Consider the following 24001-nt stretch of genomic DNA (forward strand, 5'->3'; position numbering starts at 1 on the left):
AGATGTACCATACAAACAGAATATTTGTAATTTCACTTTGGGTCTCCAACGCTGCTGCGCATGCACAACAGCCCTGCTTTAGGTTGGGCGCGGCCAATCATAGCTGTTTTGCTGAATGTTTTCCTTTTCACTGGCCATTTTTATTTTGTTCCCCCCCCCCCCGACTCTACTGTGCAAGCATGGAGGCTGCTGGGTGTGTTTGGTACTGTGCATGCATTGGGGCTGTACGGTGTTTTGGGTACCGTGCATGCTTGGGGGCTGTACAGCGTTTTGGGTACTGTGCATGCATGAGGGCTGTACGGCATGTTGGGTACTGTGCATGGATGGGTGCTGCAGGGTGTGTTGGGTACTGTGCATGCTTAGGGGCTGTACGGCGTGTTGGGTACTTTGCATGCATGGGGACTGTGTGGCGTTTTGGGTACTGTGCATGCATGGGGGCTGTACGGCATGTTGGGTACTGTGCTTGCATGGGGGCTATACCGCATGTTGGGTACTGAATGCATGGACTGCGCTGCATGTTGGGTACTGTGCATGCATGGGGCCAACACAGTGTGTTGGGTACTGTGCATGCATGGGGACTGTACAGCGTTTTGGGTACTGTGCATGCATGGGGGCTGTACGGCGTGTTGGGTACTGCATGGATGGGTGCTGCACGGCGTGTTGGGTACTGTGCATGCATGGGGGCTACACAGCGTGTTGGGTACTGCATGCATGGGGGCTGCACGGCGTGTTGGGGACTGTGCGTGCATGGGGGCTGCACGGCGTGTTGGGGACTGTGCGTGCATGGGGGCTGCACGGCGTGTTGGGTACTGTGCATGCATGGGGGCTACACAGTGTGTTGGGTGCAGCATATCATCGTGCACGGTTGCAGAATGTTTTTCAGTTTGTTTTGTCTCTCCAATGCTATCGAGTGAAAACATTGTGCACAGTTTCAGTGTAAGGGCTATGTGCCATTCAGAAATGATTGTGGGCATGATGACTTTGATTAAACTCTGTCCAATTTGGCATCAGCGTTTGAAAGGGAAGGAAACAGATGTGCACCACATGTGGGGAACTTTCTTGGACGAGAACAAACATCAGAGAGGAAACTATTGCTGAAATGTCCTAAGTAAAGTGTCATGTAACCAGAACTATAATACCTGGCAGCCTGCAGCATCTGCATAAAGGCCTGTAAATATTGTCCTTAATACAGCATATAAGTGGCAATGCTAATGATCTGTACTCAGAAAATGACATCACTACCAAAACTGTCCTAACGTATCACAGTTGCGTTGTAACTGCACGGATCCGGATTCCATTTTCCATTGGATTCACTCTTTGAAAACTTAGATCAATTAAGGAACTGTTAAAGGTAGTATGTTTATTTTATGCACTGCTAGAATTTAACAAGAGAGCAAGAATCTATCTATATGTAATTAGTTATTTGAGACCACGAAACATCTTTTAAATACGTTGTATTAAACCGCATACACCTTTTTGCAACATATTAAAAGCCGCATACTACTCCCCCCCAGATTCTTCATTGATTATATTTTACTTATTTCTTTAGACATTTATAGAGTGCACACAATCCAGAGGCCTCTAGGCTATGTATCAACAACTGGAAGATCTCGCACATTCCAATACGCAAGCGTCGAAGTATTAACGGAGATGGGGGGCATATGGAATAATATACCCCCTTCCGTGCGTGAAATGGATGTTGCAAGTCATCTTGGAGTTCCGTAATCTTATAAGGAACTGGGCCTTGGGCCTCCTTCCTCTATTTTGTCACACAACTCCTCTACGTCTTGAAATATCCCTATACATGTATGACAGTGGATAATACATTCAATAAATGTATATATATATATATATATATATATATATATATATATATATATATATATATATATATATGGTGCTCTTGATGAAGTGAGCGTGCTGCAAGGAGTGACATTGCTGCTGGCGGTTTTAAAATGTCCAAACCAGTCTCCAGATCGTGTGAGCAATGCCATGTGCTTCAGAAAGAACATTATTCAAAGGTAATTAGTTTGAATGCCCATATCTTAACAAATGCCAATTCTGGTGTGCAATCCAGGCAAGCTGTAATGTAGCTGTTTCAGTACACAGCCTATCATCATGAGTTTATTACCGAGCTAAGTAGATAGAACAGGTTTTGGGGTGTTGTGACGAGGCTCTCATGGCCGGCGAGTTCATGTAGGCGGCGGCAGTAGTTCCCCGCCGGCCAGCAGAGGGCAGTGCGGGAATGCATGTGTGAGTGTCGAGCGTGCACGGGGAAGGAGTCACGCCCAGGAGGGAGGCAGTGAGGCGCACCCGGCAGTGAGGCAGCGACAGACAGAGCAGCAGACATGGCTGTGAACCTCAGCAAAAACGGGGCGGCTCTGCAGGCGGCCTATGCAGATGTTCTGAACGAGAAGAGCGGGACCGACTGGTAAGCGCCTGCCACCGGACGCCTGTGCACGTCCTACCCACGCTGCGCCCCCTCCCTCCCTCCCTGTGCTTACCGTGTTCCCGCATCACGGCGCTCCCCCGCCATTCCTGCGCCCACCCCCTGCGCAACCTGCTCTAGCCCCCTGCGACTTGCAGGCACAAGCCTCGGCGACCCCATGCTGTGCGGAACCGCATCCGCCCCCCCCCCTACCCCTACCCCCACCCCCCCCCCTCTCCTCTTTCTCCACAGAAGCTTGGTCCTCTCTGGCTGGGACTCACTTCCTGGTCTGTGCGCTGAGGGAGAGGCCCAGAGAGAAGCAGTGCGGGGCAGAGAAACTCCCTTATAAGCAGCCCCTTCGCCCCACATGCGCCCTGTTCCTGATAATACGAGCCCCTCCGTGCAACAGGGAACCTGCGGAGAACATTGTTTTACGCACCCATTGATAACCTGGCTGTGTCACCCGCCCACAGCTTTCTGGGGACTGTAGTCCTGCGGATTTGACTCCTGTACTGGGGCATGTCAGTGACTCCGTGAGGGGGATGTGGGGGAGAGAGTTAAGGAGTAAAGGGAGGGGGTGCGGGTGGTTGACCTGCGGGATTCGTACCCATCCACCCCTGTCCTCCGTACACCCTACTACTGTTCCAGTCAGCTACATAGCTTTTCCCTCTACAACTTCTCTCCCACCAACAAAGTTCTCAACTTCGCAGCCCTTGCTCTGCAACCTACCAACCCCCCCCCCCCCCCCCCCAACATCACAGCTGAATGGCTGTCCATGCACAATCGGCCTCTTAATTCCGTTTCTTGTCTGCAACTCTTTCCATTGCCCTGGCTGATGGTTAAAGTCTCTGGGCATCTCTTTAAACCGGGCCAAGGAAGAAGCATTGTACTCAGCCCCGGTTGTTTTGTCTTTCTGGGCCCGTTTTTCTTCAAACTACCACTGTGAATGGGTCCTGGTGGGCACTTGATCTAAGTACTTGCTCTCACGAGTGCCTCTGGTCTGTGGTCTCGGCTTCTTGGCAGTCTTTTCTGTGAAGAAATCACCCCCTGCAATCCTCATCTCACCTTTATCTCTGTTCCATCCCTGTGCCCCCGTCCCCTTACTCTGGAATGCTTCCCCAATAAAAACCTGCTTATCACCAATAACGGTAAAGACAAAACCAATGAGACTCTAACCCCCTGCGACTCGCAGGCACAAGCCTCGGCGACCCCATGCTGTGCGGAACCGCATCCGCCCCCCCACCCTCTCCTCATCCCCACCTTCTCGTCCAAAAAGGGCGCATGGCATCACAATACTGACCCCCCCCGCCCCCACCTCGTCATTACCCTAGCCCACCCCTACCAAGAACATCCCACACGTAGACCCTGAAAATCCGGATGTGAATATTAATCATTAACCTGTAATGGCATGAGTCTATTTGTGTTTCTCATATCCTGTGCCCCTTCATACTATCCTGTCACTATCAGGTTTGCTGCCATTCACCCGACCCAGGGACGGCCTCTGATTTGTATCGCATCCCATGCACGTAATTTTTGATGTAACCAACTTCCCTCTTCTTTAGTATTTAAAATTCAACAGTTACACGTGCTCGCGTTTCACACTCCCCTCCGGTAGGTTTCTGGAAGAGCCATTCATATGACTTCTGGGCCACGTTTACAAGGCACACGTTGTAGGATTCCCTTACTGAAAAATCACTCCGTTCATATAACCTGTTCAGTTCTATGGGAGGTTTCACGTTTGAGGGTCTGCGGCCACGTTTTAACTGTCTGTACCTTTCACCCGGAGAAATATCTATTGGCATATCAGTCTGGTCCTACCGACCTGAGCAGTCCATGGCGCAATTTAGTTTCAGTGCTTAACAAGTGTACCAACAGCAGACCCATGTTTCGGCCTTGTTGGGCCGCATTAGTGAGGTGAAGTTGTAACTCTCAAAGCACAGTGATCAAGGGGTCCACGTCTGGATTACTCTTGGTAACATGGTTCCAGACCCCCTGAGTATGATAAGTCTCGTAGAATAGGTTATTTGAACCATGTTCGTTCTCGGTAGAGGGGCTCCCACACTTTGTAAGTCTTCGGGTTTTTAACCGAAGTCCCTTAGGACACCCATGGACCCCTGCTCAATGTGCCTTCGGGAGATTTTGCTTCATCTCACTGAGGAGGCTCAGCAAGGCTGAAACACGTGTCTGGGGTTGCTGATGGTTCTTTCCCTCGAAGGATAATTGCCTAGCATTTCGGTGATGGACTGCCCTTGTGGGTGGGAACAAACTGAGCTATTTCTCCTCCTGGAACGGTATAGTGAGCTTGAGCGTGGTGGTATAGACCCTCCTGAGTGGGATACACCTCAAAGAACATGTTATTTAATCCATATTCGTTCTCGGTGGAGGGGCTCCCACGCTTTCATAAATCGCATATTCTAGGCAGGGTTTGGGGATATGGGGTCTGTCAGTTTTGTTGGATTCACTTGCGTAGACAAATGTGTCCGTTCCTGCCTGCAAACTCTCTGCATTGGTTTGGCCTGAGTCCCAGGGCTGCAATCTTAAGCAGGGAGACTGTGACCTTGCCGTTAGCGTGTTTGACATCCTTTAATATCCTGCCTGTGGTTCCTCTTTATAACTATGCAAACCTCTACTTGAATCTGAGCTACATGTACAATAGGACTGTCATATACAAAAATACACTGCATATTATTCTTGGTATCCGAGACTGGCTCCGTTAATTTCGATCAAGCCACTCGCTTGCTGACAAAGAGAGAATTCCTATTTTGGGGATTCAGCTGGCCCTTTTTAGGCCCCCTGAAACTTTTTCTCATTTTGTGGGGGTTTTCAGACTTATTTTTGGTGCTGAGAGGGACGTCTTCTGAAGTACCCCCTGCCTTCGTAAGCCATTTTTCTTGAGTGTAGATGTTGCTGGGTTGCTCATAAGGCTCTCAGTCCATGAGTGTGCCTCATTTAAGCCCTAGGGGGAGTCCATCATCCTACATTGGTTTTAGGGAGTAGGTGGGTGGCAGCTCTAATGTAGTTTTGACTTCATCAGAGGTGCAAGCCATTTTACCGCATTGATGCCCAACATTCCTTTTTAGTAGTCATTGGGGTACATGTATATTTTTGAAGTCCTACTCTCCACCATTTTGTATGTTAGGGCTTCCTTTGTTCAGGGCAACCACAAGGTAGATTTACAATGGCTGGTCTGATACATAACCTCCTTATTGGTCATTACTGGTTTTAGACCAGTCTAAAGAACCTGAGCCCTCCCTCTCGCATCCCTTGCGGGTGGCCTGGGCTGAAAGGCAGTTAAAAAGGTTAACCAGAATGGTTGACCACCTGATCCCTTTGTCCTTATGCCTGTCTTGGGAATGGTGGGCTGGCTTTGGCCAGCACCTAAGAGTAGTGGTACTTAATGGGATTTCCTGCTATTTCTCTCGCTCGGTGCTGGAATCAGAAAGCAGCAGGTCTGCTGGTGTGCGTCAAACCTCTGCTGCATTTTAGGCCGTCATCTGACCATTACGGGATCAACTAGTTTAGTCACATCCTGTTTGTGGTTTTCTGCTGCTAGGAGTCCATTCTTGGCTTTCACTTCAGTGTTGAGCCAGGCCTTCCATTTCTAGACCCTTTTATTGTCAATACCAGGCGTTCCCGCTTTGCTTCTGGTAGCTGCCATTGCCTAGAAGGGTTGTGGGACATCACTGCTCTGCCTCATCTGCTCCTTGGGCTGCCTTGATGGTCCTCTCCACCACAGGACAGTCTTCTGTGGCATTGCCATTCACCATTGCCTGCCAAAATCATCTTTGCTGGGTTCCCTCATTCTCCTTGCTGGTATTTTGACTGCAGGCTTGAGGGGATCCAGTGTAGGAAGGCAGTGTTGTCTTCCATTTGGTTGTTTTTGGCCATGGTTAAAGTCTCTGGGCACCTGATCACTGTAAACCGGACCAAGGAAGAAGCATTGTACATAGTCCCGGTTGTTTTGTCTTTCTGGGGCCATTTTTCTTTAAACTACCACTGTGAATACTTACCTTTGGGTCCTGGGTGGGCACTTAATCTAAATACTTGTTCTCAAGGGTGCCTCTGGTCTGTGGTCTCGGCTTCTTGCAAGCAAGTTTTTTTTCTGTTTTCTATTGAATGACATTTGGGGTCGCCTATTTTGCTGCTTTCTCTCCTGGGGCTTCTGGTTACCGAACAGACCACTGGATCTTTTTATGGGGGTCTCGTTTGGTCCACCCTGTGGTTGGTTGCCACAGATCTGCACTTGTGTGGAAAAACGGATTAACCTTAATGTTCCCATACTCGTGTTGTCCTATTGGTTTTGTCCATTGAAATCCATGGAACGTTCAACTCGCGTTGGAACTCTCCTAAAATCACTTTGGGCGGTACTTGCCTACCCCGGAACATCCTGTACACCTTTAGGGATCCGGTAGCTCTAGGCCAATAACTTTCTTTAGTACTTGCCATTGGTTTTTAGATGTGTTTTTCAAGTCCTGGTGTCCATTTCTCTTCACACTGTGAATATTTTTTACACTGTATCTAATTTTGGTGACTGTTTTACAATGCATCGGGATTTCCGTCGCTGTTTTGAATTGTTTTCCACCCTCTAACACTTGATTGTGAGTGTTTTTCAAATCCTATGCCCTATAAGTACCAGAACTATTCTGGATTGTTAGTGTTGTCCCTGGGGGCCTTTTATCACTCATTTTCTTGTCACGTAAAAGCCCTGGTTCCCTTTCTTCTTCTTATCACTTGTCTATATGTGTTGTGTGCTTGTCTCTAAGTACTGAACTTACAACATATATAACTAGTGTGTCTTTTGAGCAATGTACTGTTGTGTTGCAGGCACTAAGGATTGTTAAACTGTTAGAATGCCTGGTTCCCTTTTTTCTCCCCCTCCTTGTCATGTCTATCTGCCATAGAGGAACCACGGTAATGTATAGAAGAGAGCTATTGGCTGGTTTTGTACATATACTGTGCATTATGTGCTCAATTACATTTGACCTGATTGAGATCTGTTTCCCACAATATATGGGGAAAAAGTACCCTTACTTCTAAATTCTAAGGATGTTGCAAGTGACTGAGGAATTATGTGACCAAATGGATGAATTAGGCCGAAGGCAGAGTTCCTTTTAAATTAAGGTTACCGAACTCCAGGGAGGCTTGCAGTGTCCTTTTTAGTTTGGACTGTTAGCTGGCAGCGCCACCAATAAGCCAAAACTATTGCATTACAGTACATATGGGGGACTAGGCATATAAGGTGGGCCACAAAGCTTAAATGTATTGTTTGGTCATTGACTACCCATGGCCATGCTAATCCCTCTGCCCGTTTCACCCAGTTCCTGCTCCTCCCAAAACACCACCTCATGGGAACTCTGGGCTCGCTTTTTATTCAAGCCTTACCATCAAACTTTGCACTCAAAAGTGCCTGCCGTTGTTTTTTCAGAGCAGTCATCAGAGAGTTAATCACTTAATTGGAGCTGTAAACCAGCAGCTGCTGGTGTAATATACATTTGTTAACCAGATTTGCCGTCAGCCACTCTATTAATAAGCACTATTTGTGTCCTTCACTTAAGTCCTGTTAAAACAAGCATTGGCAAAGCCAACAGTTTCGGCTTGTGTAAGTATCGGGCATTTGCCAGGTACTGCTAGCATGTGCCCAAGTACTTGCACTGGTTACCATCAATGGCCAATTAATACCACTACAGTGTGCCTAGCAAGTGCCTTTCCGATTCCTATACAAAAGCCTAACTGTGGGCATTGCCAATGCTTGCTACATATGGTAGAGGTATTGCATTCCTTATAATACATGGCCACACACTGCCATCCTACTTTTTGGTCGGAGGTGCTGGATAGATTAAACGTTACTTTGTCGATATCCTTTCCGAGAGGGCCCTTTCAGGTTTTATTGTTGGCAAAGAGAGGTTGTTGTTTGACAACCCGTTTATATGGGTGTTGGATAGATAAGGTGTTAGTAGTGACAGTGAAACAAATCATGAAAGTATGGAAGTCTAGAAAAAAGCCAAATATAGAGGACTGGATTAATGATCTGATTATATTGTCCGAATATGAATTGATTCTATCCAAGAAGCAGGGTAAAGAAAAAGAATATTGTTTTTTGTGGAAACCTTTTACTGATTTGTATGTTTATATAACACAAGATGATGGAAGTGAGGTATGAGTGTATTTGGTTGATGGTTTGTTTGTTTGGTGTGGATTGTTTTTTTTTGTTTTTTGTTTGTTTTTTTTTTTGTTTGGTTGTCTATTAGTTTGTTTTATCTGTGGTTGTTTTATGGATTTTGGGTCATTTTACTATGCCAGTATCTTTTTTTAGTGATTATTTCTTATTGATTTGTTTACTCTGTCATTGTATTTCTTATTTGATGCTCATTTTTAATTAATTATTTTGGAAAATACTTCATGTGATTATCTTTATAATGCTTTTATCCTTTCTTGTTGTATTTGTTTGAAAATTTGTAAATAAAGATGTAAAAAAATATATATATATCTTCCATGTCAATTAATGGCTGTGACTGTCACAGAGAACTCATTTTTACAAGCAAGGAATTTGCACAGCATGCCATGGCTTTAATTAAGTGGTGCAGTGACACCTGGAACTCTGCTTTCTTCTTGCTCAAGCAGCAGGCAGTGTGATGTAATAAGTGATTAGAGTCACTGTGATGTCACAATTAGACTGTAATCACATTATTTCCAGGCTTTTTTTAGGTATATTGCAGACTGCCATGTATTATAAATGAAAAATATATGCAATCTATCAGTTTCGCCTATTTTCTATGGGTAAGTGTGTGAACTAGATATGTACATTTGTCAGCTTGTTGAGCCTGGTCACAATGCCACCTTACTTACCTTTAGGAGACGTCTGGCTTTCCTTTTTGGTCGGGTCCTTTAGCTACTCAATAGGGTTAGTGGTTGTACAGCCCTCAAATGGAGGTTGTGCAAAAAACGACCTTAAGGGTCCCATCCATGCCTCTTCACCTAGGATAGGGCAGCGATACAAGTAGTTGCCTTGGGTGATCCTTAAAACGCAGGCAGTCCCCATAAAGCAGGGGAAGCACCCAGGACTCTGCATTCTCATGTTTAATATAAGGCAAGACCTTGCTACACTAGTTGCACAGCGGTAAAAGGTATCTTTCATTTTCCCTATCCCACCCCCTCTTTCAGATCCACCGCAGTACCTGGAGACCATGCAAATGGCAGTGGTGCCTGGTATACATCCCAGTAACTTAACACAAGCGAGCCAGCTCCTCCTAAAGAGTTAATTACGCAGAGACGACGACTGTTGCATTGTTTTGATTGGTGGGGCGTAAATGTGTTGCACCAAAATGTGGGAGTGACCGAGCGTAGTGAGGCAGCCTAAACCAAAATGGATGGGGCGGGTGCGGTCGGAGGGGGCTTGGCAGGGTTTCGCTTTCGTTTTGACAATAATGGGTTAAAATCATGCATTTTACAGCACACTTTCAATGTAAAATTGGGTAAAAACCCATAGTTTGTAATCAAGTTCGCAGGTTAACGCTTGAAAATAATTGAATAAATGCAAGTCACCAACTATGCACAGGAGCGTTTTCATGATGTCTTTCAACATGACGTTCACTTCATTGTTGAAAGGAAACTAGGGCAAATTGAGCTCCGCTGTTTAACCTTTAGTGCCGTGTGCAGCATCTTCTGAGGAATGGTGACGTGATATTGTAGGTGGTACGTTGATGCCTTATCGGGTTTCAGCCTGGGCAGAGGGCACTAGAGGAACGCTTACCAGGGCGCCTTCAGTTTTACCCTCGGATATATAGTGTTTGACCTCTGCATATGGTCAACCTTTCCCTCTAGCCACCTCGCTGGTATGATCATAGCATTTGGCACCCGCTGAGCCTTCTGGGTTTGCAAACTTACCGGAAATGTCCATTCAGCTTAGTGACGTGAGAGATGCATTCAGTTCCGTATAATAAAGCGTCAGACGATCTAACCTCTTGTTCTCTGGAGTTTGTGGAGTAGTCTCGAAGTGGGCGGCGGCTTTCCCTTGAGGGTGTCTATTCGGTTACTCGGTCCTAAGTGGATAGTAGACACTGTAACGTCAATTAACACATACGCGCGTGTGTGTGTGTGTGTGTGTGTGTAGACACTGTAACGTCAATTAACGTGTGTGTGTGTGTTCTTCTAACCTCCTGTCTGGCAGGGGCCCAGAAAACATGACTGCATATTTCTTGTGATCCTGGCCTGTCTTGTGTGTTGCTGGAGCAAGTCCTCTGGATGAGTGCAGAGCAGTTCTGTGGTTTTTGTGCTCCTAACCTCACAGCTTCTGACATTTGGGCATCATGGGGTGCTGCAACTGTATTTGACGCCGAGTCTGTTCATGTGTCTTGGGGAATTTTCACTTGGAATGGTGTGCGTGGCCTGCTTTCGTTTCCTTTGCAATGCGTTCAATCGGTAGGATTATTTTTCCCTCTCCTTTTGGGATCGGCGCCTCCAACGTTGTGAAATCTACCTTGTGTCCCCCCCACCAGCTGGCAGACTCCTTCGGACTAGACTTTCTCACATTAGGTGGTGGGGGTAGGAGTGCTTGAGTCCTGATACCTTACTGCCTTTTCTGTGTAACTATATGAACTCTCATGGCCTGGTATGCAGGGATGGCTATTATTGTCCCCATTAATAGTAGGCCTCATTTCAGCTGTGAAAACCCCCTTGTTGTGAAAGTTACCCATGGTTGTAATGCCTTGCAGGGGTGTTGCTGGGTCTGAAAGATCTAGGGATACGCTAATGTACTGTCGGGACTGGTGGCTAGCTAGTCTTTTGGTTGTAGCCCCTGAGCTTCTAACCGGGGCTACAACCAAAGGACCTGGGGCTATAGCCCTCTACCCCCCCCACATCCCCAGCAACGCCTCTGATTGTCTGGTTTGACTTATGGGGGTTGGCTGGGTTTGGTGTAACAGGATTTTCTACTTTCCTGAATTCTGTCCAGGTGCATTGCCAAATCTGCCAGCATGTACCCGCTTCGTGCAGTACTACTTTGAGGGTGGTTGGTCTTGGCTGGTGGGACATGAAGTCTGCTTTTTTTTGGCATTTTGGGTGTATTCCAGTCCATAGTTGTTTGAGCATGTTTAGACGGCCTGAAAAGTTCCAAAATTACACAGAGGTTCTAGACCCAGATCAAACCAGACTCAACAACAGACATGGACAAAGTGCAAGGCAAAACCCAGCTTGATTTAGCATCCAAATTAAGCAGACACAGCATACAAACATAAAATGTCGCTCTCCCAATCAAAAACAGCGTATATACAAGAAATTCGTCCTAACTGACATCATACTGTAATCTTAGTTAACCACAATTTATGGGGTACAGGGATTGGATAATGGTGGCTACATGTACATTCTATAGGGGTTAGAGTTCTGATTGGGTTAAGCTTGTCTGGTAACTCCTCCTGAGACCACCTCTAAATTGAACAGTTTAAAGACCTCACCTCTACAATAAACTGTTGATAGGCCGCCCGATATGTCTTATGCCAAATATCAGAGGTCTTTCATTGGTTGGCTTCATACTAACCAACCTTGGACAACTGACGGGTCATCGAGACAGGAGTAAGGGGGCAAGAGGTCTGTGGACTGTGTTCCTTTCAATTAAAGAAGATACCATCCCTAATTCCTAGGCCATGAGCCATGGTGATTCCCTTTTTGTATTTGGCCTTGTGTGGCGTCTAGTGATGTGTGTAGGGAGTAAGGCAGGTGTCTTATTTGGGTTCATTGCTAAAGAATAGACTGGGTTCTTCAATTTTGGGTCCTGTGTCATAGGCTCGTGTTTGGTATTATTTTTCTTTTTAGATATTCACATCAGGTTTATGGATTCTTTCACCACTGGGGACAATCTTGAGCTATTATTTAGAGTTTCTGGCTTATAATTGTCCTGGACCTGGCTTGCACAAGCCGTTTCTTAATCCTAAAAATAATATGGCTTGCATCTTAAGGAATTTGTATATGCTGTGACTGCAACATTGCTATACTCCCTTATTCATAGTAACCTTTGCTTGGGTTGCCAGCCACCGTCTAAGATCTGTATTTTGTTATTTCAGCATTTTAGGTTCTCGTGTAGTCTTGAGGCCTTTAATTTACTTAAATGTGTTGCAGCTTCCATTTTGGAAAATATGACTGCCCGTTACTTTTGCGTTTCTATGTTAGTTAGCTATAGTCACATATCGTACATGATGCATTCAGCTTATACATTGCTTATGTTAGTATACGGTTGCCTTGGTGAGTAAAGTTTCACACCTGTGTGATATTGGGCTGGGAGAAGAGCAGTAGCTATGGATGTCGTAACCATCTGTCTCCCAACAAGCATAACACTACAATGCCTTTACTTTGTATTCGTCTGATATATTAGGAGTTCTTGGTTATTGTGAGGTCTCTTGGGTGTTCTTTTGTGTCACTGGGCCTAAAGATCAAGTCAACTCCCAGAGATTGATCAAGAGTTTAAAAAGTAATCTTTTGTAGAGCGCTAATGGTAGTTCCTGGCTGACTTGTCTAAATTATGCAGCTTCCACCCTAGCCACAGTGTCCCCAATTCTCTGGTTAATCTACATCGCTTATTCACCCCTACTGTCTAAACACTACCTGCCTACTGGTAATTCCAAAAGGCAATGGTCTTTTTTTAATTTTTTATTTTTGTTTAAACTCCCCCAGGGACTTGCTAGGCTAGAGCTACTCTATCGTTCATGTTAGTTGTAAGGGATTGCAGGGTCGTGCCTTACAGACTCTGAAGCCCTCACTTGGACCTCCTTTCTTCAGCGCCTGCTCTTCCTCTCACTATGTGTCTCTATTCTTCTCCCCTCCTCTGGTTACTCTAGTCCATCCAGCTCCACCCACCTCTCTACTCTCTCATCTGTCTTCCATCTCAGACCCTCCAGTGTCTTTCTGTTACTGCCTCTTTCACACTACTTCTGGTACCCTCCTTTCACTCTTACAATCACTTCCCACTCGCTCGTTACACTTAACACCCACCCACCTTGAATGCATGCTTGCATCACAGTAACACTTGCTTTCACCAACCAATACCTCACTTTTGCTTCAAAACGCCTCTACACTCCAGAACACCATTCTGCCAACTCATCCTCCTCTGACATCACCTGAATAACCCACACCTTCCTGTTTCCCGTCTTCCTTTTTATCCCCTCTCCTTCTGTTCCCAGTGGGCTTCTGGCTTTAGCTGCTCAGTTCTGTTTTCCTGCCTGGGAGGTGTTACACTGTTCATGGTTTACAAAAATACTTTAGTGCCCTGCCGCCTTCTTCCATTCGGGGCCTGTGTGCTCCAACAATGGTGGCCAGTGTTGGCGAGTATTGAAACTTGTGTTGATGGGCAGCTTTGCAACAAATTCTCGGTTAAGTGTTAGGGGAATTGGTACTACCAAGCCGTTCCACGGAACAGTGATATGAGTCTCTTTGTGGGGTGTCTGTCGCTACGGCCAGCGTGCGGAATGTGCTACAGTCTCTTGGCGCGCACCATGTTCTCATGGCTGTGCGTATCCTCTCTCTCGGATTGCTAGTTTTCTTGCGTGGAGCGTTCTGCTGGCTGAAATGTTTGTACTAGAGGCTCCTCTTGCTGTTGGATTTCTGTGATATGTGGTTGCATGTAATGATAGAAATAAGACTGTTAAGCGGTATGGGGTGATATAAAGTGGTACCATTTCAGATATGGACAGACACTTGGGGATGGTTCAAGAATTGGGTCCCTCTCAACTGCCCTGTCGCCGTGTGGGTGAAGCGCTGGCTTTGGCTTCCACCATGGTAGGCTCCCACCTCAGGCTGAGAGGGTATCCCACCCCACCATGGCAAGACCGGATTACTGACTTTTTCACCTTGGGTTCACCTGAAGTAGTTCAGTAAACCAGTGTCTCTGAAATCCTAAAGGGAGTGATCTGGGGTTCCTGAGGGATGTGCTTTCACTTACTCTGATCGCGTTCATCTGGTAAGACTTCTCCATGCACAGGAAAGCTCTGATGCACGTTTTTAGTTCTTCTTCCTGGTGGAGGTTAAACATGAAACTCTAGTTTGGCCTTGGCGTGAAAGGATGAAGTGACAGTTTCCGTCACTGCATCCTAGTCCTATTTGGTATGGAGTAGAACACTTCATGTACGTGGCTGGCTACCAGATGGGTCACATAGACGTCTTTACTCCAGAGTCTGTTTCTCTGGTGACATCAAAATGATCGGACAATGCAGTCAATGGATCTCTACAGAGTGGTCCCATCGGCACCATCCTGTCTGTGTTTTAAAGGGTGCTAGCTGTGGATATCCACATGATGTGAAGTCCTTCTTGAGCAGGGCCTGGATCCCACAATGATGGCTGTCTCACCGGTGGTGCTGGCTTTGCCGTTGCAGAGAAATGAGTGTGACCCCATTTGGGATATAACTCCTCACCAACTGTTAGTCATTTGTTTGTTCAGTATCTGTTGCACCGGATATAGGGACAACAGACTTGCTGTTACCGTGCCCTCTTTCCACAGTCTCTAGCTCGATTGAGAGGGTGGGACCTTTATTTATAGGCCATTTCCTCACATTGTCTTATCCTGTAAGAGAGGGTCAACGAGAGGGCGCAACAAAGATGTACAGCTTTACATGTAACTAGCACACACAGGGAACATCCTGGGTCCATTTTTGATTTTCTAGGAATAGCATAGACCTACAGCTGTCCAATGTCCTGCACGAGCTGCTCATCCATTCCACTAATCTCAAGATGTCTTCTAACTAATGGGTAGCTCAGTCGCTATACGTCTGGCAAGTGTTCATGCGTGTGGTTAGCTTGTCATGTTCAGACATCTCAAACAGTCTCTTTTCATATGTGAGTAGCACTAAAAATAATTAGCAGGATGGCCGTTCTCCAGGCTTGGTTATTGAGTACAAATTAGTTACTCATTGTAGTCAGCGCTCCTAGATTTTAAATCTAATATAGCTTACCTCTTAGAGAAGGAGGGCCTGGCATTGCCTTTATTCCTCAATCTATCTGCCGCGTTTGATTTTGTGAATCACAAGATGGTGGCAGATTGGTCGCGATTGGGAAATGCTTGAATATAGCCGCCAAATGGTTTAAATCCTTTCTTGGGGCAAGAGTGGTTAAGGACGACTGTCAACCACAGCAGGTCCCTCTTCATTGTGGGGTTCCGCAGGGCTAGTGCATGAAACAACTGTTGTTCAATGTCTACTCCAGACATTTCTGTGATCTCCTGGATGGTCTGGGCATACAGTTTGCAAATTACGCACCTGACACCCAGATCATCCTGGAGTTATCTGGTTCATATATTAAGGGTCAATTACGTGTTTGGTGCCATTAAGACATGGATGGTGAGGAACGTCTGCTCCCGATCTGTGACAGGCCATCATGGGAAGGAAGAAGGGACAAGTATGTAGTCCCTTCTATCCTTTACATGGTTGCCATTTTACTTTTTTTCTTCGCTTGGGCCTGTAAATATGGGCCCCAGGGCATTACCTGACTCGGTAATGCCCATGCGGCTCAGGGTTTATTGCTTAAATAGAAACCTAGCCAGGCCAGCCAGACCAAATTGGAGAAGTGGAGCACAATGTATGTTTGACCATAGACTCGACCTCCAATTCCTCCTCCGGCTTTTTGGACTTTGGCCCCTTTTCTTGCTGTAATGCAAGGCATGCATGAGGAAGGGGGGTTGGAGAGCAGCTTGGTCTAGTGCAAATGGGATAAAGACTACAGTACAAAGAGTCACTCCAGTGAGTAACTCACCCTTACTAGTATGCACAGTTATGTCCACCCCAAGCTGATAGGCAGTGATTAAGTAGGGGTAGATCGTTCCAAATCTAGCACTAGCCGAGTTTCCAGACAGGTAAGCCCATGCGGCTCTAAACTTTTTAAAAGCCAAAAACATGATCCCTTCGTTCACCATTGAATCGCCCCCAAAGTATACATGCGGCGCATGGGTAGAGTGCAAATAGTTTCATAAACCACACAATAGTTCATAATTTTAGTACTTCCTGCAGTTATTATTATTTTATTGATTGAGCTCGGACTTTGTTTCGAGAAGCAACAGAGCACTTTACCGAGATATACAACAATACAGATGCACAACAGTGCTTTTCAGAGGTAACCTAACAGAGATACAGCAGTGGGTGGGTAAGGATACAGAAGGCCACAGAGGAGGGGTACAGCTGTACCGGGTGGCAGTGAGGAGAGGGCATGTCCAGCGAGTTGGGTGGTGATAGGGGTGACGTGATCATGATCATTTAGGTGTTGAGGAGGAGAGATTCCTTTAAGATGTATGTTGTTTTTTTTTTTTTTTTTTTTTTGTTTTCTTCTTTGTCTGAATTGTCGGAGGGCGGCGGTGAGTCTGATGCTGACTGGGAGGAGTTTCCATAGTCTTGGGGCATAGACAGAGAAGGCTTGTTTTCTGGTCCTTCCTTTTTGCAGTGGTGAATTTCAAGTCTGAACGTGTTCTGGCTTCTGGTGGTATGCTATCTGCCGTAGATGCAAAGTTTCTCTGCAAGGTAGTTTGGTGACTTGATGGCGACTGCCTTGTAGACAATTCAGCTACACTTGGAAGGGGATTCGTGCATGCAGTGGGAGCCATGAAGGCCGGGGTTATGTGGGCAAGGGTGATGGGCCTATCTGTGTATTCCCTTGTTGGGGCGTGCAGCCACGTGTAGGACACCTCACTGGGGCTCAAGGGCAGACAACGGGAGGCCTTCGAGGAGTGCGTTGCCCCTATCCAGGTGGGATAGGACCAGTGCTTGAACAGTGGATCTAAAGCTGTCCGGAGGGGATAATGGCTTGACTTTTCACAGGAGGGAGAGCTGGTACCAGCTGCCTGAGTTTTCTTAGCGATGTGTCTCTTGAAAGAGAGGTGTTTGTCGATGTGGAACCCGAGGGGCTTAGCGCTGGAGGTGAGTTTGGTAGTGAAGCTCTCAGAGTTCATGGTTGATATCCAGGTCTTTATGTCTGGGTGTTCGGTGTTGGTGAGGAGTAGGAATTTGGTTTTGAGGGGTTGAACTTCAAGTATGCACTGGACATCCAAGACAGGATCAGCGAGAACAAGGTTTTCAGCCTATGGATGTCCTTGATGGAGTCAAACTTGAGGTATAGCTGTGTGTTGTTGGCGGACCCAATCACTCTGCAACATGGCCGCCGCCATCACTGCTGGCTGACCTCTTGCTCCTGATTGGGACTCCTTTCACCTGCCCAATCTGGGAGCTGGCAGGTGTTGAGCTGGCCCACACCAGGCCTGTCTCCGCCTGCAATCACCTCTTATCCTCTCACAAGGATCCAGCAGTTCCTTCTGAAGGGCTGCTCCCCAGTTTCACTTTGGGTGTTTGCCCAAGGTGTGCATATGGCATGCAGGGAGCAGCCTGTGCATAGCTGATAAATTGCTGGCCCGATCACCCTGCAACATGGCCCCTACAATCACCATCGGAGGTGAGCCTTGTTGCTGGGCGACCTCCTGCTCCTGATTGGGCCTCATCTTTCATCTGCCCAATCCGGCAGCCGGCCTACACCCAAGGCCCCTGTCTGGCCCACCTCTCCCTTCCACTACTCCTTGACCCTTTGCCTCTTGGCAACGTTTCTAAAATAAATCGCACAGACTGGGACCACTGCATGCTTTGACCGCGAACAAAATCCTGACTTTGAAATTGCTCTGCTAAGCAACGTGGATCGCATTGGCCTGGACCACACAGACCTCCCTTGGACACTCTGATTGCTATTGGTTGTTACCTGCTCCTTTCCCCACCTGCCTAACTATAACCTCCAATCTCTGTACTAATTGTAATATGCATCGTGTTATGCCACTTACTGTATGCTTTCTGCTCTTTTCTTAATGCCTTGCTTCAAAAGAAAAAATGAAAAAAACATCTATAAAGTTCGATCCTTTGTGCTTTCCAACTGTGCATCCTCAATTTGTACAGATTTCCAATTTGTTAATGATGTTTGAATCTGGGCATTTCTAGTGTGCTCATTAATTTTGTCTGCTTGGCTGTGTGGTGAGATTCTACTGTTGATAGTGCTTTTAGCCCTCTCCCCTGATTTCCCCCCCCCCTTGTCTCTTCCCCCATGGTGCTCCCTATCTCTCCTATCTGTTCTAATTGCTTCTCCATCACCTGTCCTCTCTCCCTACCTCCCTCCCTCCCTCCCTTCCTCCCTCACAAAGTCTGGAAGGAAGACATTTATAAAGGCATTCCTGTGTTCCAACCCCAGTGTGCCCACTGCAGACAACTACATCAATGCCTCCTCCAGACAGACTATCATCCAGACTATCATCGACATTCTCTTTGGTGTTCCTTCCTCTGACTTATGGACTCCCCATATGGTTTCTGTCCTCTCTCCTTTCTCTTCCTCACCCATTACTGGTGGCACCAGATGGGAAGTGCTCTTGGCTCACCTCGCATCTTCCAAATACACATTAATGTCTATCCCAATGGCACTGTCATGGCCCCAGGGCTCCCAGTCCAACCTCCTCCTTCGTGACAGGCGTCCTCCATCTCTCTTCAACTTCCCCTCCCGTCTTGCCGCCTCCACGTTCCACCCTGTGGTGGCACCTCACCCCATGCACCCCCCTGCAATCATTTAAAGGGGGCAACCAGCTTCACTTGGCTACCCTCAACTCTCGCTCTGCTATCTCACACCTCTGACATCTGTCTCGACCTTGGGGTCCTTGCTCTCACCTTACTCTCACTTTTGTCCTCACCTAGCTCCCCCCCCCCCTTGTCGCGCCTAGGAACACTTGTGTACAGGTGCATTATAAATGTCATATCATATATCATTGATGCGTGATTCAAGGCTTGCTCAGTCACTGCTTTTGACATGCTTCTCCCTGAGGGCTACTGTGCTCTTTCACGACCTCTGCTTGCTTGATACCCCTCGCTCCTGGTCTGACCACTCTCTCCCCCCACCTTGACCTTCCGGTCCCCTGATGCTGCCACCCACACTGCCAGTCTCCTTCTCAGTCATTCGACTGATGAAGCTTGTGTCAGTTGCTGCACTTGCCTCTTCCTTCATCCCTCCTCCGCACCCTTCATTGGACTTTTTTTTTTTTGTTTTCTCTCCCCTCTTTCCCTCCCCCGTTCCCCCCACCCCAACCTGGACATCCTTGCCCTCATCATGAGGATCCGCATGAAGCTTGCCTCCAAATGCAACTCTTGGTAGGATTCTGACTTGCTAGGTTTGAAACGCAAGTGCAGAGTGGTAGTGACAGCCATCTAGCTCGTCCTCTGACAAACTGGCCTGCCGCATACTCCAAAGGCATTATCGTCTCACCATCTGCTCCAAGGAGCGGGTTCATGTCCGAGCCTGCATCTCTGAAGCCACCAATAACGCGGCTGAGCTCTTTAAAATCTGCCAGGAACTTGCCAATCCTTCTGCAGTCTCCTTTCCTCCTCCCTCCCAGGCCCTCTGCACTGGCCACCCACTTCACCCAAACTCTGGACATCCTGTCTTCTCTGTAATCTGCCCCCCCCTCTTTTGCCTCCCACAGCCTCGCCAATACTCTCCCATTGCACTAGATGTGATCTCTAGAGTTGTCTACTCTATGATGTCCTCTAAACAGGTGCCCCCCCCTGCTCCTCTAGAACCATCAAGGACAACATTGCCTCTCGCCCCAGCCTTGGCAGACCTCTGCAACCACTCCTTTGCCACTGGCTCCTTCCCACAACCCCTTAAGCACTCTCTTGTGCACACTCTCCTAAAAAATCTGTCTGCTGACCATTCTTTTTTTTTTTTTATAAATCTTTTTTTTATTGATTTGTTAAACAGAGAACAAAAGAAGAAAAAGAGAGGCAGCACGCACAGTCAGCGCACAAAAGGACATTAGGAGACCTATCATCGAGAACACAATAGATAGCAGAGCTTAACATATTCCTTGACATAAATCCGCACCCCCACCCGGCAGCTGCGCAGGGCGTCGCCGCTGTTCTTTGTTTTAGTCTTAGCATTTATAGTTCCCATTTTCCCCATATTTTCTGGAACTTACGGGGGGAACCCCTTGCATTGTAAATTCGCCTCTCCAGGGAGGCTACTATCGCCCCTTTTTTGGGCCAACTCATGGAGGAGCTGGTCACCCTCCACACTGAAATGGCTGGCTTCCTCCATGACCACCAGTCCGGTTTCAGGGCATCCAGATGCATGGAAACTGCAATCCTGAACACCGGTGGAGACCTGCTCTATAACCTAGACTTACTCCACTCCCTCTGTTCCGGTCGTCCTCGATCTTTCTTCTGCCTTTGACAGTCAACCACTCCCTCCACATAAATAGTCTCCATGATACCCTAGGCATCACAGACAGGGCAATGGCATGGCTGACCTCCTTCCTTTCAAACGGACCCTCCCGAGTGCAAATGGGTCCATTTCACTCTCTACCTGTGGCGTCCCTCAGGGGTTGATCCTATCGCCATTGCTCTTCAATATCTACTTGGCCCCTTTCGCCCACTTTCTCCCCTAATTTCCAGTGTTATGCAGACAACACACAGCTCTACTTCAAGCTGCCATCCTCTACCCCCTCCCTCATATCTGATTGCTGTTCAGGCATTGTGCTCTGCCAATGATCTTTGCCTTAATGCCACTAAGACAGAGATCCTTCTCATTGGGATGCCAGGTCGTTGTCCCCCCCCCTCCCACCCCCACTCTATGGCCAGCCTCCTTGGGTCTCCTCCCCTAACCCACTTGTGAGGCAAAAAACCTTGGGATCATCTTTGACTCCTCTCTTTCTCTCCACACATCACGGACCTTAAGTTAAGTGCACTACCCCCGGCATATGCTGATTACCAGGACGTTTTCCAGAAGGAGCAAGCCAACACGCTACCTCCACATAGGGCATACGATTTCTAGATAGATCTCGTCCCCGACGCCCAGATTCCATGTAGCCGCATCTATGCACTAACCGAACAGGAAAATACCCACTTGAAGGCATACCTGGAGCAGTATCTGGCAAATGGGTTTATCCGACCCTCCAAGTCCCCAGCCGCCTCTTCCCTCTTCGTTCCAAAGAAGGAAGGGGACCTTAGGGCTTGCATCCACTACCGACTGTTAAACCAAATAACGATAAACCGGTATCCACTGCCACTCATTCCGGAACTGTTGGACCAGGTAAAGGATGCACAGATTTACACCAAGTAGTGCACGTACTAAAACAGGAAGAAACTACTGTTATAACGGCTTGATCGAAAGAAGTAAACCTGTATCTGTTACTGTGCATGAATAACGGATTGCAACGAAATCATTATTACAAAAAATGTCTGTTTTCAAGTTAAAACATTTCTACATGTTTCTTAAAATAAATGCTCCCATTGATATTAATTAAGACTTGCATTTTTGCTCCCTAAATTATTCCCCACTTTAAAAAATAGGGAGCAAAATACTCCCACTTCCAAATCTTAGCTGGAGCACTGTCTGGCTGTTTCCATGTAGTATAAGCCATTCCAAGTACAGAACAAGTAGTTAAAGATGTAAGCACTACATGTGCATCTTCAATGATAATTAATTCAACAGTGTACCTTGTCAACTCCACAAGAGATTCAAACGGACACTGAAATCTCAACTCCTGGATGGCTCTAGTCTCTTATCCATTCATCTCCATGTACCACCACCAGCAGCTGGCTCTTGGATTTATTTATTTTTTGTGAACCATATCTGTTTAAAAAAAGATATACTTACAAGAAGAAATCTTTAAAGAGGAAGTGATTATGATATCTGCAATTTCAATTGAGTAGGTACCCAAACTGGGTTATTGTAAAAGTATATGCAAGAATAGCATTAATAGCCAAAGACTGTACATTGCAGGACAGAAAGGCGAGGGAGAAAATGGGGATCCTAAATGAACCAAAGGCAAAAGTCTTGATTTATTCAGCAAACAAATACCTCATGGTAGGCCTCACAAAATATACTATCAGACTCGCATTGGGGAGTAGATTTTATGCATGGTACTCAACCTTGCTACTGAGTGTGGGGATGTTTGAAACCTTTATTTGACACTTACTGCATGCATGGCTGGCCTTTGGTTGGCAGCATTGCACCAAATGTGAAGTGTGCGTTTGGTGACGTGCACCATTTTACAGAATGCACTGGTAAATACTTTGTTGCCCATCACCATGGGTTGAGTACATTTCTCTTTGGTCCAAGTATGTAAACTAAGGCACCCGTCCTGCAGGTCTAGTCTGATATTGGAAAAGTTGCCTGTGGCCTGAATGGGTGAACAATCTTCCTTGACATTTATGGCCCTCTCCAATATAAAAATATATTGATACCAAGTCATTATGTGAAGACAACTTAATCCACTCTATGGTTCAGGGTAAAACCAAAAGCATTCCACATGTGCTCACTGTTCAAAGCATGTCCCTTGTACAGTGAGCGACAGAATGAAACATAAGAACAGTATTAAAATAAAACTGAAAATGCCATTTTGTGAACTGTAATTGAACAATGAGCATGGGTATTGGAATCTCTGTGTTGGGGAGGGATCCTGTCCATTCTGATGGGGAAACCTCAATGAATACTAGATCACATGACCTGTTATGTTAAGTTCTCTTGCATTTGTGTAGCACCTCCTGCCATGGTACATGACTTTGAAGCGCTTGGCCCATGAGAGAGGCAAAGGAGGAGTATGATGGAACATTCAGTAGTGGTAGGGAGAAACAAAGTCGGGTAGATAGATGGGCTGAGGGCGAGGGATAGATGAGATGCACATTAAGGCATGAGATTGAAAAGGTAGAGGAGCTATGCGTACAATTGGACTGAATTTATCGTGAGACTCCACCGTATTCTGTGGGGCGCAGCGTCAAAAGATAGCTGGAGAGGTGTTTTATGTGCAAGGATGAGTGGGGGGTTGTATGGAAATTACTCGCTACATGGTGAGCCTGGGCATGTTGGGGCCATGCCTAAGAAATCTATATACTCCCCTAGGCCACGAATGGCCAGATTCTTCTTCTTCTTCTAAATTACTGAATGCGTGGGCGGACCCACGCAGGCGCTTCCCCATCCAATAGGATGATGTGCACCTACCCCCACCATTCATACACATTGCCCTCACAATCTCATAACTCCTCCCACCGCCCCGTCTGCCTCACAGAATCCAACAACACACTGCTCCTCCTCCTGCCTCTCACCCCATCATGGCCAGATTCTACATATGGGAAAGCTGGATGGAAAATATGGGCACATTTAACTGAGGGTGGGATTCCGATCATTGCTTCCTTGGGAGCAGAAGCCCAGTCTGGTATTCTTGGAGGGTTCCGAGTCCTGCTAGGGCCTTTAGGGTAATCGGTTATATTGGTGTGTGAGGCAGGAATCCTCCTACGCTGGGGCCAGGTGCTTATGGGAGTTAATATACATAATCTAGCCTTCTGACATTGGGCTGCAGTTACTGTGCACTGGTAATGGAGGGCATAATGCAAATGTTTGATAAAAATAGGGGTGTATGGTCAAGTTAACATTAGATTTCCAGGTCTATCTACCTTCTGTTTGTGTTTAGGAGGTTGCTACCTGGTGTCCTATGGCTGCTTCCACATTAGACCTTTTGAAGCAAAACATTTTAATGAAACCTCAACATAGTAGAACATGACCTAACCAGCTAGAATAAAAGGAAACTGACCT

General features: G+C 46.7%; 1 protein-coding gene across 8 annotated transcripts in view; it reads left to right on the top strand.

The window, feature by feature from the left end:
- The first annotated feature begins 2268 nt into the window (after positions 1-2268).
- The window catches only part of DBNL (drebrin like), a 374852-nt gene continuing 353119 nt past the window's right edge, over positions 2269-24001 (top strand). For 5 of the 8 annotated variants that reach the window (XM_069618943.1, XM_069618942.1, XM_069618946.1 and 2 more), the window contains exon 1: positions 2269-2431. In XM_069618943.1, coding sequence (XP_069475044.1) covers positions 2349-2431 — 83 coding nt within the window. In that variant the 5' untranslated portion in view covers positions 2269-2348. The remainder of the gene's footprint in view (positions 2432-24001) is intronic. The other 3 variants (XM_069618940.1, XM_069618944.1, XM_069618947.1) reach the window with 1 other exon arrangement.

The sequence above is a fragment of the Ambystoma mexicanum genome, chromosome 10 (genome assembly GCF_040938575.1).
Source record: "Ambystoma mexicanum isolate Mex_15411 chromosome 10, UKY_AmexF1_1, whole genome shotgun sequence".
In the NCBI taxonomy this organism is placed as follows: domain Eukaryota; kingdom Metazoa; phylum Chordata; class Amphibia; order Caudata; family Ambystomatidae; genus Ambystoma; species Ambystoma mexicanum.